The sequence below is a fragment of the Mycteria americana genome, chromosome 14 (genome assembly GCF_035582795.1).
Source record: "Mycteria americana isolate JAX WOST 10 ecotype Jacksonville Zoo and Gardens chromosome 14, USCA_MyAme_1.0, whole genome shotgun sequence".
Classification (NCBI taxonomy): Eukaryota; Metazoa; Chordata; class Aves; order Ciconiiformes; family Ciconiidae; genus Mycteria; species Mycteria americana.
Genome location: NC_134378.1, coordinates 14,700,695 through 14,715,422, shown reverse-complemented (window position 1 = coordinate 14,715,422; position 14,728 = coordinate 14,700,695). Strand labels below are relative to the sequence as shown.

General features: G+C 53.7%; 1 protein-coding gene across 4 annotated transcripts in view; it reads left to right on the top strand.

The window, feature by feature from the left end:
• The window catches only part of LAMA5 (laminin subunit alpha 5), a 96,405-nt gene that overhangs the window by 62,251 nt on the left and 19,426 nt on the right, over positions 1–14,728 (top strand). For 2 of the 4 annotated variants that reach the window (XM_075516891.1, XM_075516888.1), the window contains exons 20-38: positions 296–401; positions 1,127–1,226; positions 1,426–1,582; positions 3,310–3,448; positions 6,294–6,436; positions 6,538–6,644; positions 7,370–7,523; positions 7,885–8,045; positions 8,627–8,735; positions 9,264–9,361; positions 9,916–10,117; positions 10,550–10,676; positions 10,870–11,009; positions 11,826–11,941; positions 12,220–12,431; positions 12,665–12,869; positions 13,097–13,241; positions 13,852–13,992; positions 14,394–14,555. In XM_075516891.1, the coding sequence (XP_075373006.1) occupies positions 296–401; positions 1,127–1,226; positions 1,426–1,582; positions 3,310–3,448; positions 6,294–6,436; positions 6,538–6,644; positions 7,370–7,523; positions 7,885–8,045; positions 8,627–8,735; positions 9,264–9,361; positions 9,916–10,117; positions 10,550–10,676; positions 10,870–11,009; positions 11,826–11,941; positions 12,220–12,431; positions 12,665–12,869; positions 13,097–13,241; positions 13,852–13,992; positions 14,394–14,555 (2,724 nt within the window). Of the gene's footprint in view, positions 1–295; positions 402–1,126; positions 1,227–1,425; positions 1,583–3,309; positions 3,449–3,751; positions 3,882–6,293; positions 6,437–6,537; positions 6,645–7,369; positions 7,524–7,884; positions 8,046–8,626; positions 8,736–9,263; positions 9,362–9,915; positions 10,118–10,549; positions 10,677–10,869; positions 11,010–11,825; positions 11,942–12,219; positions 12,432–12,664; positions 12,870–13,096; positions 13,242–13,851; positions 13,993–14,393; positions 14,556–14,728 lie in introns of all 4 variants that reach the window. The other 2 variants (XM_075516890.1, XM_075516889.1) reach the window with 2 other exon arrangements.

The window sequence follows — 14,728 nt, the reverse complement described above, 5'->3', positions numbered from 1 at the left end:
GGTTGCACCATAATCTGGGCTTGCATGAGAACATAGGATTAAGACCTGTCATAAATTAGGCACCTAAATATTTCTGGGTCTGGCCCAGGATGCCTGGATTTTTGTTTGCCTGCATTGTTGGGTAATTTAACTTATCTGGCCCTTATCTGGCCCACCCACGCGCAGGAAGCAGTGTAGAGCATGAAACTCAAAATGCTTCTCCAGTGTCTCAGACTAGGACCCAAATAACTGAGAAGCGGCTTCGCCATGATGAGCAACGGGAGGGAATGAGCTTCTGTGCCTGCTTCTCTCCTAGGGCGATGGGCAGTGTTTCTGCAAACCGAACGTCTGTGGCCAGTTCTGCTCGGCGTGCAAAGACGGCTACTTCAATATGGAGAATGCAAATTACTTTGGCTGCCAAGGTGAGCCCCCTTCGTGATGTGTTGGGGAAGGAGGGGGGCCACAAGAGCTGACCCTGGAGCAAGTGGCTCTGCATGTACCAACAGACTGTTGGCCTTGGAGGGAAGGGGCGGGAGATGTTCCCCCTCTTGCTTTTGATCATACCATGGCCCAGAGCAGGGGCTGGGTCTTGCCGTGGACCTGGAGACCTGAGTTCATGCTTTTGCCACCACCGGGCACAGGTTGATCAGGTTGGAGAATGAAAGGCCAGGAAAGGTGTCCCCTTGGGTACCAGAAACTGTTGTGTTTTAACCACTGGCCATGTCCTTGCAGCTTTACCCCTTCCTCCTGTTGGGAGCAGGTGGGCATGGACATGTGGGGTTGGCTGCTCTCCCATCGTGCCCATGGGAAGCAGGGAAAGATGAGATCCGGCTGCTCTCAGCCTGCCCACGCGCTCCTGGCAGGGCTGGGAAGAGGGAGCAAGGCTGCTGCTGGCGGCAGGGCTGGGGCGCCCAGCCATGAGGGTTTGCAGACCTTGTTCCTCCCGCAGCCGTCAGCCGTCTGGAAATAGCTCGGCGCTGAGGTGGAAGAGGAGCGGATCCAAGTGGGGCCGGGGCCAATATGAAAATGGATACAATGGAATAAAAATAGCGGCCCCAGCCTCCTCGCCCACTGGGGCGCGCCTTTGATTAGTGACCAGGAGCTCATTAATGTGGCGGGAATGTAAACAGGCGCTTCCTGCCCGCAGGCTGCCAGTGCGACGTCGGCGGGTCCTTGGGGCCATCCTGCGAGGAGCGGAGCGGAGCCTGTCGCTGCCGGCAGAGCACACACGGCCCCACCTGCACCCAGTAAGCTGCTAGCGGGAGATGCACCTTGGGGTGCTGCGCCTTCTGTTCGCTCCCTCGGGAATGGTGTCCTCGGCCACCACGGGGATGGGGACCTCATCGTCTGGGCTGCTGCCACATCAGCCGCGTGCCTGGCAGAGGTGTCCTCTTGCCTCTCCCTCCAGGTAGCCCAGCAGGTAACGGTGCTCCCTCTCTTCCCCAGACCTGCACGGGACCATTATTTCCCTGACCTTCACCACTTGAAATTCGAGCTGGAGGAAGGCACCACGCCGGCTGGGCGGGCTGTGCGGTTCGGCTACAACCCCTTGGAGTTTGAGGGCTTCAGCTGGCGAGGATACGCACAGATGTCCTCCATCCAGGTACACCTGGTGTCTCCATCCCAGCCCAGCTCCCCCTGGAGAGGATGCGGCCAGTGGAGGACTGACGTGCTTTTGGCACACATCTTTCACCCCAAGTGCTTCTCAAACCCCCAAAGTCACATGATGGCCAACATAAACAGCACAGTGTATATATAGCCTGTTTGCACAGATATTTCCTGTAGTGCTGGGGGCAGCATAGACGGATGAGGGGAAAGATCCTAAATTGGGAATCCCCTGACATCCTAATCCAGTTAGACAAAGGTGGTAGCTTGGTGATTACTTACAGGGATGTCTATAAACACTGTCTCTGGGTTTCCTTGCGGCTCTTTCATCTGACTCGGCTCTTTCCTGCAACCCTCTGCATAACCTTCTCTCCCTTTTCCAAAAATAAATTAGCTCCTCCTTAGCTGCCATGTTCAGCTTGGACCTCTTGTTACCGTTCTGCCTCTGCTCTTGCTGTTAGATGGTTTGCTGTAACAATGGTTTACACTAACCTGGAGTTGCCTGAGCCCTAGGAGTTAAGCTTTTTCATCTGTTGACCCTTTTTTCTCCTCGGTGGATTCTTCTTCTGCATGGCCCCTGCGGAAGTGTTGCCTGTGTGTGTGTGTTTGGGGATGAGGTGCAGGGCAGCAATTCTCTGATAGTCTTGTCCCATGTAAGATGTTCCTTATTCTAGTGTGTGTACTTTCAGTTTTCTTCACTTTTTCATGCTTAGGTAAAATAACAGAGGGGCCAAATGTGTTAGCCATTTCCCGTTGAATTTGTAGGTAGGAGCTAAGCAGCTAACTCCTGTAGGCTCCCTTGAGAAAATCCCAGCCTTAAAGCTTAAGGATGGAGCTCATGCTCAAGCTCAATGCTTTTGTTTTGCATCCAGTGTTGGCATTTGAGATAGAAATAGGCCTTGACAGAAGGGCTAGCACATGGCTTTCTGCTGGCAGGTCTCACCTGTAGCTTCCTCTCTGCAAGATCCTTCCAGTTTGCTCTCCAGTGGGAAGATTTGTGTAACTGGAGCTTCAAGGACCACAGAGCCCTCATTAGGAGTCTCCCTGGGCCGGCCCCAGCTTTGCCCTGTAGGCAGGAGGGTATTTAAGCAGGTGCTTAGCTCTCTTTGAAATGGGTAGGACGTAAGCATCTGCTTAACGGGAGTCTTCCTGAACATCGTCCAGGCAGGCAGAGGGCTGACGAACCCATCAGTGGCACGTTCCCTCAGTGGCACATTCCCTTAGCACCACTAGTCCTTAGCGTTGCGGGTTCCTGGGGACGAGGCACCAGCTCCATTTGCAGCCTTATCTATAGGCATCTGGGCAGAGCCCTATAAGCACAAGGGCAGGTGCTTCAGCGTTTGGTACCTGCTGGCTGATTACGGCACGCTAAGCCCAAAAGCAACATGCCGATAACAAAAGCAAGAACTTCTTAAAACCTTTCCTCTGGGATGGCGTATGCCCCAGGATAGCCGAACCACCCTGCTGTGCCAGAGCATCTCCCAGAGCCTTTCCACCAGCTTCCCGCAGGCAGGTTGCTCCCTCGGTGGCTGGCCCCGAAGGGGACGGCGTCACGAGGTGTCCATGCCGTGACTGTGCAGTAGGGCTGGTGTGCTTGTCTCCTTGCGCTGTGGCATGTTGCTTTGGGAGCAGTGAGCCGAGCGGCTGCGCTTGGGCTGGTAGCTCTCGGCGGTGGAGGTAATTGAAGGTGTGCTGTGCTTCTCTCCCCTTTCTCTCTCCCACCAGCCCAAGGTAGTGGTGACTCTCAATGTGACCTCCCCCGACCTCTTCCGCCTCGTCTTCCGCTACGTCAGCCGGGGGCCTGCCAGTGTGGAAGGGAGGGTCTCGGTCGTTGAGGAAGGAAAGTTTAATGTTTGTGGCAACTGTAAGTGCATTTTTCACTCCTAGACTAACTCAGAGCATCCCATGCTGCGACACTGCTCCTCTGCCCCTTCTCCTGCCCCAGGTGTGCCCGTCCCAGGTGTGCCCATCCCAGGTGTGCCCATCCCAAGTGTGCCCGTCTCAGGTGGCCGGCCAGAGCCGTGCCATGGGATGGCAAGGGAGGGGGAAGAGAGGCAGGTAGGCAGGCAGGTAGGCAGGCGGGTAAGGCTCTCCCACAGAGTGGGTGAGCGGCCAGGAGCTAGCCCCCCAGTGACGTGTGCCCCGTGTGCTTTTTTGCTTTTTGCAGAATAAAATCAGAGTCACTGTAGACGTGAAGGAGGCAGAGCTCTATCTGTTCCATGTCATCCTGAGGTATATTAATTCAGGAGGGGCCACTGTGTATGGCAAAATTACAGCTTATCAGCCACGAAGGAGAGGTAAGGATCCCAGACTGCTCTGCTCCCCTGCACCATCGCCACCTCCTCCCCATCCCAGGCAACCTCCTGCATCATCCTTTCCAGAAGACACTTCCATATGGCTTTACCCATTAGTCCCGCCCTTTCAATTGAAAGGCTGATTTGAGTTTGCAGCCCCCTTTATTTAACAAAGCAGCACCAAGCTGGTCCCCAGTCCTGGGGCTGCGCACTGAGGACTGTTACCAGCCAGGCTGCTGTGAGATAAGGCTATTGTACGATTCGATACAACCTTTCCAGCATGGGACAAGATCACCCCAGTGCCTCAGACAGAACCGAGCTGAGTTTCCACAAAACCAGAATGGGCCAAGTGCTGGGAACTGGATCCAAACTTTGGCAGCTGGACATGGTTTTACTTTGCAGGTGCCCTCATGTGGCAGTCCTGTCCTTGCCTTGCACTTCTCCCAAAGCAGACTGCTGGCTTCAGACATGGTGTGGGGTTTGGAAGTGGCGTGGAATTGCACGTGTTATACAGGCATTGCACTCTGGTGCAATGTCTTCTCATCAAGGCATGAGCTGCTGGAGAAGAAGAAGAGCCACCAAAAGATGGCTGAACAAGCCTAGAGAGCTGGACAACAAATATTCTGGGAATTAATATGGGCAAGACTGCATGGGGACAGACCTGAGGCCATGCAAGTGCTCTGGTGGGTGTTTGGCTGATGGATTTTACCCCTTCTGATGCTACAGCCACATCGTCCTGCTGAAGCTCTTCCTCCAGACCATATGTGCACAGCACAAGGCTGTCGACACCAGCTACCTAAATTATCAGTGCGTGAAGTTCTCTCCTCTGTCTTGAATTGACATAGAAGGTGTTTTGCCTTTGATGTGATATGCAAGGTTTGAAATGCCAAGATACTATTATTCCACCTTTTTTTGAGGGGAAAACAGCTGGTTATTTTTATGGCCAGTCATATTACGCAGCAGAAAGACAAGAGAAGCATAAGCCATGCTAATGCCTTAGGATCCCACCAAAGGTCAGGAAGCATTCAATCTGTCTTATCCAGCAGCAGAGCTCATTTGCCTTATGGAACGTGCTTCCCTCCTTGCTCAGAAGCAACATTTGATTTTTCTAGTGCTGAAGGCAAGCTGCCAGACTGACGCACCAGCAATGGAACCCAGGAGGGCAGCTTCCTTGATAGGCCAGATCGGCTCCAGAAATGCTGAGCCACCTTCTGCCCAAGTGGAATGGCCTTCACATGATAAAGGACAAGCAGCCTGGAAAGAAGAAAAGTTGGAAGATGTGGCTTGCAAAAGGGAAGCCTTTTCCAATGATTTGCAGACCAGTTTCTCCCACCCCACCTCCAGAAGCCATCTCAGTTTGAATTCTGTATCGTATCAAAGGGATGTGAAACTTCAGCTTGTCCAGAAATCTATCCCATTGCCTGTTCAGGGAAATCTCTTCATTCCTTGCATCCTCACTTCTGCTTCCCATCCGAGAAAGCAAGGGCTTGGCCTCAGCTGATGCCAGGCATGTCACAGAGCTAGCACACATGGGAAGGGGCTGACCCATCCCAGCAGTAGCACAAGCCCTTGCTTTAGCTTCTGGCTCTCTGCGTTATGCCTTGAGGCCCATGTATCACACCAGGATAGTCAGCGTGCCGCATTCCCCACTTCCTTCTTCATCTCATCTGCTCGCCATGCAGCCGTACTCAGTGAATCCCTCTCACCCACGCTCTTCAAAACGCTCCTGAGACTGCTAGACAGGCAGACAGTCTGCTTCTAGGTGCTGTATCGTTATTGCATCCAAAGTTAATGAATGCAAAGGTTATGCGACTGTGTCAGCTGAGCCAAGGAGCTGTTCAACAGCAGCAGGATCAGGCCTTAAACCCGTTCTGTCCTGTCAGTTAAAATTAATGTCTAAATCTCAGGTGCAGAGTCTGTGGCTGGCAAGAAAGACAGGAGCACAGCTTGGGGGTCTGAGAGTTTGCCAGAAGACAGGTATCTCGCCTGTGGAGCCGGGGTCAGAATATCCCTAAGGAAGAATGTAGCTGGGCAATTCTTTTTGTCTGTCTCGGAATAAATTCTTCACAGATGAGTTCCTTCTCTAGCCGGCAAAACGCTCCTTGGCATGCAGTACTCTGTGCTTTGCAGTCCGGGGATGCAGAGCACACTGTGAGAGCTGTGGATTAGCATTAAGGATTGCAGTGATTTCCCCCCCCCCCCCCTCCCATTAAGCTACTGAGCAGATCCGGAGTGGATGTCTCTGTTATGGGACAGTGTGGGATTGTGGTGCATCTGCTACGGCAGCGCCAAGAGAGCAGGAGCCTGGGACTCCCTGCTGCACTACAGAGCTGCTTCCCTGAGCATAGCCTCCTATTTGCAGCCCCAGGTTTTCCATCCCAGTCCCTTCACAGCCTCTCATCCCTCCCGCTCCAGGTACAGAGCAGACCAAGCAGATTGTCTTTGCTCCCAGCACGGAGCCAGCCTTTGTCACCGTCCCCCAGAACAGCTTTGGGGAGCCCTTCGTACTCAACCCCAACACCTGGTCTCTGGTTGTTGAAGCAGAGGGTGTGCTGCTGGTAAGGACCAGCCCCCGTGCTCCATCCACCACAGGGGGCTTCAGCAGCTCCCTGGGGGCAAGTGTCCCAAACATAACCAACTCTCCCATCTCTCCTTCTAGGACTATCTTGTTTTGCTACCCAGCTCGTACTATGAAGCTCCAATACTGCAGCTAAAGGTCACGGAGCCATGTACCTACCAGCCAGCCCCAGAACAAGCCACCCAGAAGTAAGGATCTCCATGTTTTTGTGCTGTGGGGGACCTACTCAGCTTCTCTTGGCCTGGGGTTAAGAAATATATACAGTCACACTCTGGGGGGGGTCTGGATACAATAAAACGGCTTAGTGGAGCAGTTTGCTGTGGTTGATAAAGCCCACTGAACCTGCGCTGTCCCAGAAAGCCAGTGCGTGGATCTCCTCATCCATGGCACAGTCTGTGTGTTCCATGGATATGGAGGGCTAACTCTCCCAGTAAGACCATAGCCCTCTCCTCTGCTAGGCTGGGTTCCCAGTGCCAGGTTGTATGTTAGTCAACAGCCCTGGAAAATGGCTACAATGAGTTACGTCTTGCTGGACTATTTAAAATGAATGGGCAGAGGCTGGTAGGGCTTAGAGCATCTCAGTGCATCTGCTTGCTGTGCCCAGGACCTCTCTGTCCATCTTGGCAGGAAGGCTGGTTGGGCTCTGGACACCAGTTGTCCCCTCCACTATAACAGTGGTCCCCAGGATAAAGCACATTGCAAGGGGAGAAGCTTTTTGTTGTTACTGCCATCATGGGTCCTATAATACAGGATCTCTTGCTCCACGCTAACCAGAGATGTTCCTTTGAGGGCAGTGGAGCCTTTGTGTTGGACCAAAGCCTTTTGCAAATCTTGCTGGGATCAGGCTGCGTGGGTGCTCTTAACTCTTACCAATAGTGATGTAACAACCGTACTTTGCAATTTTTTTTCTTAGCTGCCTCTTATATAAGTACCTGTCTCTGGACGGCTTCCCTGCTGCGTCAGGGGTGGATGCGGTGTGCAGGCTGGACAACCGGTTACCCAGAGTGTGTCCCACAGAGCAGCTCACCCCCTCCCATCCCCGGATGGCGACATGCAGTGGCAGTGATGTGAGTGGCACTTCTGTTTCATCCCTGGCATGGGCACTGCGGCACTCATCCCTCTGCTCCCACCATCTGGTGCTTTACATACACCCAGGCAGGTTAGCAGAAGGGCTTTGCCCACATGTACACCCCCCTGCTGCCCCATCGGTTTTGCAGTGGTGTACTTGCATGCCCTGTTGTTCAAGGCACCCAAAAGCTGTGTCTCACATGCAAAGGGCTTGCAAGGACACATGTGGTATATGGTAAGAGTTGGCCCGTTGTCCCCTCAGCTGCAGAGGAGGGTGGTTTGTAGCACAGGCATCCTGAACACGCTCACTATGGGGAGTGGGACAGGAGGCCCTCACTCATTTGTCTCTCTGTCCTCCAGGTGGAAGTCCAGCTCTCCCTGCCTATCGCCCAGCCTGGGAAATACGTGTTGGTGGTGGAGTATGCCAACACCAATGCTTTGCAGGTGGTGGGCGTTGCTGTGAGCTCGCCACACTTAGCCATGCAGCAGGCTACCTTCCTCTTCTACCCGTGTGTCTACAGGTATGGTCAGCTCTGAGATGGAGAAGGGGTTCAGTCTTCCTTCAGCATGGCAAGGACAGGCCCCCCCACTTGAGCTTTTTCTGCTTTATCACGTGAACAAAGCAATGCCTCAGTGTTGTACATCTGAGCTGTGTATGTCCAAACTCATTCTACCTGGACGTGGATTTTAGTGACTGTCCATCCCTGGGAAATACATGGCATCCCTGGCACACTGCCTGTGCCAACGTAGTCCTCTAATGACTCTCCCAGGAGATAATCTGTGGCTCCCGTTTACAGCTGGGTGCATTGGTAGGGGCCCTGATTTAGAGAATGGCCTATGGGCAGGTTTACTGAAGCTGTTGGTGCAGGTCAAACCCTGTCCCTTACTGTAAAAGTGTCTGACTTCAGACTGCAACCGTTGCAATAGGAAACAAATGTCTGGGGTGTCCTTGGGAAACTTCACTCTTATGACTTGCCAGAAAAGGCATCAAAAGATTTACAGGGACTTTGTATAAATACCTTCAGGACATATAGCTGGCAAGACAAGAAATGGGTCATGACCCTGCTCAAGGTTGGCTTCAAAATCTTTGTTTCTCTTACAGTTTCCTTTGTCGAGGGATTGCTGTAGATTCCCAGAGCCGCGTGGCAACTTTTGAACTTACCTCAGAGGCCACCATTCGGTTCACCTCCGATCTGGCTGACTTCTTCCTGGTAGGCTCCCTGCGAGGGCAGCTCTGTTGGCAGGTTGCAAGGAGGAGAGGCAGAAGTGGTACCTAGCCTGTAGAAGAGTTTTCTAGTCCTGTTTGGACTGGATACTAGATCTTAGTCTATGCCATGAGCAGTCCAAGGTGGAGAACGTGGTCAGTGGTGTGTTTTGAAGTAGATCATGGGACTGGGATTTGGGAGAAGATGGGGAGAAGCTGCTGCTGTTTGCAGAGGGAGCTCTGCAGCAGTGTGGCAGTGCCTTTTCCGATTTTACCTTGAAGGTGTCACAGTTGCTTAGCCAAGGATAGAAGAATCCCATAAATATCTGGAGCTCCTAAACGCCTTAGGGCTTGTGCCAAGGAAGAAGGGGCAGTGAACAGAGGTGTGACCTGCCGTGCATTAGCTGAAGTGTTGCTAAGGAGGTGCTTAGTGTGGTCAGCCTGATCACTGGTGGGCACAAAAACTGCTGCAGGCTCCCAGTGGCAGAGGCTGTCATGTAACCGGGTGTCTCTCTCTCTCTTTCACGTGTGACAGCACAAAGTGTACCTCATACCTGCTGCACAGTTCACCATAGAGTTCATTGAGCCGAAGGTGCATTGCATCAGCGTCCATGGCATGTTCTCATCCAACAGGTAAGAGTCTCGGGTCCCTCAAGGTTTTAGCATGAATGTGGCTGTTTCCAAAAGCAATTGCTTCCCCCGCTTCCCTCAGGTTTGGAGCCTTTTCAGTTCTTGACCCAGGAGAAAGAAATCTGTGGCTGAGGCGAAGAGCCTTGCCCATGTCCACTGAGCAGGCAGCAGTGGAGTAAGGATTGGAAGTCGGGCTGCTGGTCCTTTACCTAAACACCACACTGCCTCCTGTAGCAGTCCTGAGCAGACACTCAAGTGTCATCCTGAATAGGCTTTCCTGTGCTTGCTCACATACAGCAAGAGACACTCACTGTATCTGAATTCGTGATGCTGCTTTGAATCAATATTTGGACAGGAATTAGCCTGTGCAAGGTTCCTGTTCTTCCCGCTGAGCCCATGTCCCAGAGCCCCAGGGGTCCTGGTAGAAGGCTCTGCCTCAGCAGGCACGCTTCGTAATCTGCCAGGTGTTACAGGGCATGCTTCTGCTGCCAGGACCCCATAGCCTCTATCTCTCCTTGTCAGAGATCTTTACATCCCATTTTCTCCTTGTTTTGCAGCAGCTCCTGTGTTCCCTCAAGGTTCCTGAAGCTTTCTCAGTCGATCGTTTTGGAGGGGGGCCAGGCTCTGCCCATCGCCCCTGACGTCCCCCTGGCTCAGGCTGTTCATGTGGCTCTAGCTGGGGTCCCGGTGGAGCCTGCACCTCGGCCTCCCACAGCGGTGGACCCTGCCGCAGAGCTCATCCTCCTGCAACCACTGCAGGTAGTGGCATGGGTGTGGGCTGGGCTGGTTTGCTGGTGCTGTGACACTGCACACCTGGGGCAGGGAGAAATTTTCCTTCTCTATTGAGTAGCTTTAGCAATTAGCGATTTAGCAATTAGCATTTTCAGAATTTAATTTGGACTTTAAACTTGTCCCTGAACCTGTAATTCCCATGGACTTTCCTGTTTTAGCTTCATCCAACCCTGCTTGGTTCTCTGGGCTCCCAGGAAAAGCTTTGCAGGTGGCACTGTTAGAGGTGGGAGTGTGGAGACATGAGGGGTCGATTCACCAAAAGTCTCAAGACCTGACAGTCTGTAACCTGACAGTTGTGCAAGAAGAGCAAAAATTTATGCAATAATAAAAAATATCCCGGCTGTGAGTGCAGGCATCAGATGTGGGGTTTTGTCTCTTTGTTCTGCTGTTCCGGGCCAGGCTGCTGTTGTGTTTAACAGCCGGATCCAGACCCTGGGACGCTACGCTTTCATCCTACACTACTACCAGCCCAACCATCCCACCTTCCCCGTGGAAGTGTTAATCAACGGTGGGCGCATCTGGCAAGGTGAGAAGAGCGGGGACCTGGGGGAAGCTGCTGGTAGGCAGAAGCCTTGGAAAGTTTTTGATGCCAGAGGATAACTGTGGGCTCACCAAGGAGTGCAAAGATGAAGCGAGACTGACTTATCTGTTCCAAACTGGGAGGGTGTGATGGGGACTGCAAGGGAAATGTGGGACCGATAGGTTTGTTGTCTTTTCAGGTCAGACCAATGCTACTTTCTGCCCGCATGGCTACGGGTGCCGGAGCCTGGTAGTTTCCGAGGACCAGATTATCCTGGATGTTACCGATAATGATCTGACTGTGGTTGTTCGAGTGCCAGAGGGCAAGCAGCTGTGGCTGGTGAGCCTCTCTCCAGGAAGCTCCTGGGCGATGCTGGACCAGGCTCCAGCCACATGGCTCCAGCGGGGCTGGAGTTTGTTCTTGGGGATTTTTGTCACTGTGTGGCTGCAGGAATGTTTCCCACCATCACTCAGTTTCTGAACTACCCTAGGAAGTTGCAATCTCCAACCTTAGTGGTGTAGAATTGAGGGCAGGATTCACAGAAACAGGGTCTGTATATGACAATTATCCTTCACTGTGTGGTTTTAATACCAGAGCAAGGCATATATGGAAGCTGTTACTTTGCATACATAGCTCGTGATAATCCAGAATAAGCCTTATTTCTACCCCAGTAATATGTTGCACCTGTATAGCATTATTTGTCCAGGCAGGTCTCATCATGGGAGCAGGTAGCCCTTGTTATGCTCAGGCAACAGGACTAGAAGATTGACCAAAATTTGGATAAATTGTTGAAAGACAGAACTGGAACCCAGGTGCCTTCACGTCTAGGAGTTTGAGATGACGGTGACTGCCTGCCTCTGTGCTGAAGCACAGCCAGTGCTGCCCTTTTGGGGTATTCTGCCTTTTTTTACTCCAGTGAATTTGGGTCACCCCTCACGTGGAGCATTAAAGTAGATGAACCCTGGTGGACAGACCTCAATGGAGAGGTGATCCCTGGTCTTTCCAGTACTCAGGCATTTTGTGTGCTATATTCTGTCCCAGCAAGGGATGAGCTGATGAGAAGTTAAAGGTGCATTTTGAGTGAGCTCATTTTGGACTGCACCTGTCTGGCTCAGCTAAGGAGCCTGGCTCACCCATCTTGTCCTTGCTTTGCAGGATTACATCCTCGTGGTGCCTGAGGACAGCTACAGCTCTCAGTACTTGCAGGAGGAACCCCTGGACAAGTCCTATGACTTCATCAGCAGCTGCGGCATCAACAGCTTCTACATCAAGTGAGACCCTTGGCTTCGGGTGGCTGCTCTGCTGTCTGCAGGCTGCACGCTCCTCAGGGAGCAAAGACCCATTCCCTTCATGTGTGGCAGGGGAGGGACCTGGTTAAGGTTTTCCTTATCTAATGACCAAACCTGTGGGTATTTGTGGGATCTCAGTGTCACAGGCTCTCCCACCCACTAATTCAGTACCCATCTGTAGGAGATCCTGTTGGATTTTGGGGTGGTAGGGAGGCTGTCGGGGTGTGCATCAAGGTGATTCCTCCTGCATTCCCCTGCAGCCCCAGCACGTCATCAAGGTTCTGCCGCGACTCTGCCATCTCGCTCTCCCTCTTCTACAACAACGGGGCGCAGCCCTGCCGGTGCCACGAGGCAGGGGCACGGGGCAGCCAGTGCGAGCCCTTTGGCGGGCAGTGTCCTTGCAAGTCCAACGTCATCGGGCGAGAGTGCTCCCGCTGTGCCACCGGCTACTGGGGCTTCCCCAACTGCAGGCGTGAGTTGTCCCGTCTCCTGCTCTGCTTTCCCAGTGCTTGCTGTTTTGCCTCTTACAGGGCTGAGGCTGATTTGGGAAATGGCTGCATTTTCCAGCCCTGTAATGGCTCCACTTGCATGAAAACAGCCCAGATGCCCACAGAGCGGTTGAGCTCTGCATCCATTGCCTCGTGCTCTCCTTGGGCTGCCTGGGTCTTGCTCCCCCAAACACAATCCCATTTCTGCCCCTTCCAGCCTGCAACTGTGGGACACGTCTCTGCGATGAAGTGACGGGGCAGTGCATCTGCCCTCCGCACACCCTGAAGCCAGAGTGTGTTGTCTGCGAGCCCCAGACCTTCGGCTGCCACCCCCTCATCGGCTGCGAGGACTGCAATTGCTCTCGGCCCGGCGTGCAGGAGCTGACGGAGCCGGGCTGCGACGTGGACAGTGGGCAGTGCAGGTGAGGGAGCCCTGTCCCGGTGCAGGGCATGTCTCGCAGCATCCCCAGTCCCTGCTGGAGTGATGGGACTCATCAGCAGGTTGCAGGGAGGAAACATGCAGGATGGGGAAATCCTCATCAGCACTGTGTCCCTGCCAGTGTGGGTGAAGCTCTGAAAGCCTGGCTGCTCCCCGCACAGCAGCACAAGGCAGAGGTTTCTAACGCTGCGGCTCTTGTATCCCATCCAGGTGCAAGCCCAATATCATAGGGCGACAGTGTGACCTCTGTGCCCCTGGCTTCTACCACTACCCCAACTGCCGGCGGTGTGACTGCCACCAGGCTGGCACCAAAGCAAGCGTGTGCGACCCTGTCACGGGGCAGTGTCACTGCAAGGTCAGTCCTTTGATGCCTTCACGCGGTGTGTTTCTGCTTGGCTCAGCTCTCCTGCTCTGGCCGTACAGCTGGTTCAGCCTAGGAGGGCTGTGGGTGTCTGGCGTGCCGGGAGGGAGCAGGGCTTGAGAAGGAGAATGCCTGCGTGCTGAGCTGCAGCCAGCCTGCCGCATGTGGTGGTGGGTTCAGAGCACCCTGAAAGACTCCTTCTTCCCATCTTTCCTGGCCATGAAGGCCTACTTTGGGCTGTCACTGGGGGGAGACAGGCAGCCTGAGTCCAGCCCCGTGTCAGAGCCTGTTGTAGTAAAGCTGTCAGCCCTGTTGACGACTCCTGCTTCTGTGTGACGACAGAGTCACCTAAACTGCTGCTGAGCTACCTGCTACCTGCTACTGGAGCAGCTACCTGCTCCAGCTCCTTTGCAGGGTTCACAAGTGCTTTCCCCAGGTGAATTTAATGTTTGATGGGTGGTGTGCAAGCAAAATCTGTTCAGGGACTGCTTAATTGTCTTTCAGCATCACATCGTTGTGCTTTGATCCCTCATACGGCCGTGTCTGTCCTCCACTAAGATCTAGTGAGGAGCTGCTGACACTGTTGAGTTTGCTTGTCTTCCAGGAAAACGTGGAGGGCCCGAGGTGTGACCAGTGCCGTCTGGGGACATTTTCTTTAGATGCCAGCAACCCCAAGGGCTGCACCAAATGTTTCTGCTTTGGTGCGACCGATCGCTGCCGCAGTGCTGAGAAGCACCGAGCTGAGGTGAGAGGGGCCAGGGGCCACCAGAGCCTGCAGTTCAGTTGTGTTCCCATCTGCCCGGCTCCCTGCTGCCCTCGGGTCTCTGTCCTGCATTAATCCTACCCCTCTGGAAGATACGCTGTGAGGAGGGTTACCTTTGTCTCCCTGTGCCCGTCTCCCACTTCCAACCCCTTTTCCCGGTCTCTGGGGTCTCACAGGGTAGAAAGTCATGGTGTGGGGGGACTGGGCCATGTGGGAGGGCAGGGGTGGTGCTCAGCTTTCCAGTGGCTTCATCAGGATGCATGTGAGGTTATGAGCCTGTTATCATCCTTTCTGCTGCTGTGGGACTCGCTCTACTGAAGCATCGGCACCCGAATACATTCTGTAGCTCCAGCAGAAGATCTACGGTTGCTCTTCCCCCACAGTTCGTCGACATGAATGGGTGGCTCTTGCTGAGCAGCGACCGCCAGGAGGTGCCGACGACTCTGAGCCTGCGGGAGCAGCTCCTCCGCGCTGATCTCAAGAACCTCCCGGATGCTTACCAGGAGCTCTACTGGGTTGCACCCAGCTCCTACCTCGGGGACCGGGTAAGAGTACAGTGGCAGCTGGACCAGCAGTCATGTACATCCCTGACCCCACCAACACGTGTGCTGGCAGCATGCCCACTGACATGCAAGCATTGCTCATGCTCTGGTTGAACATGGACAGCTCTGACCTAGCTCACTGGTGTGGACTCACAGCACCACATGCAATTTGGCTC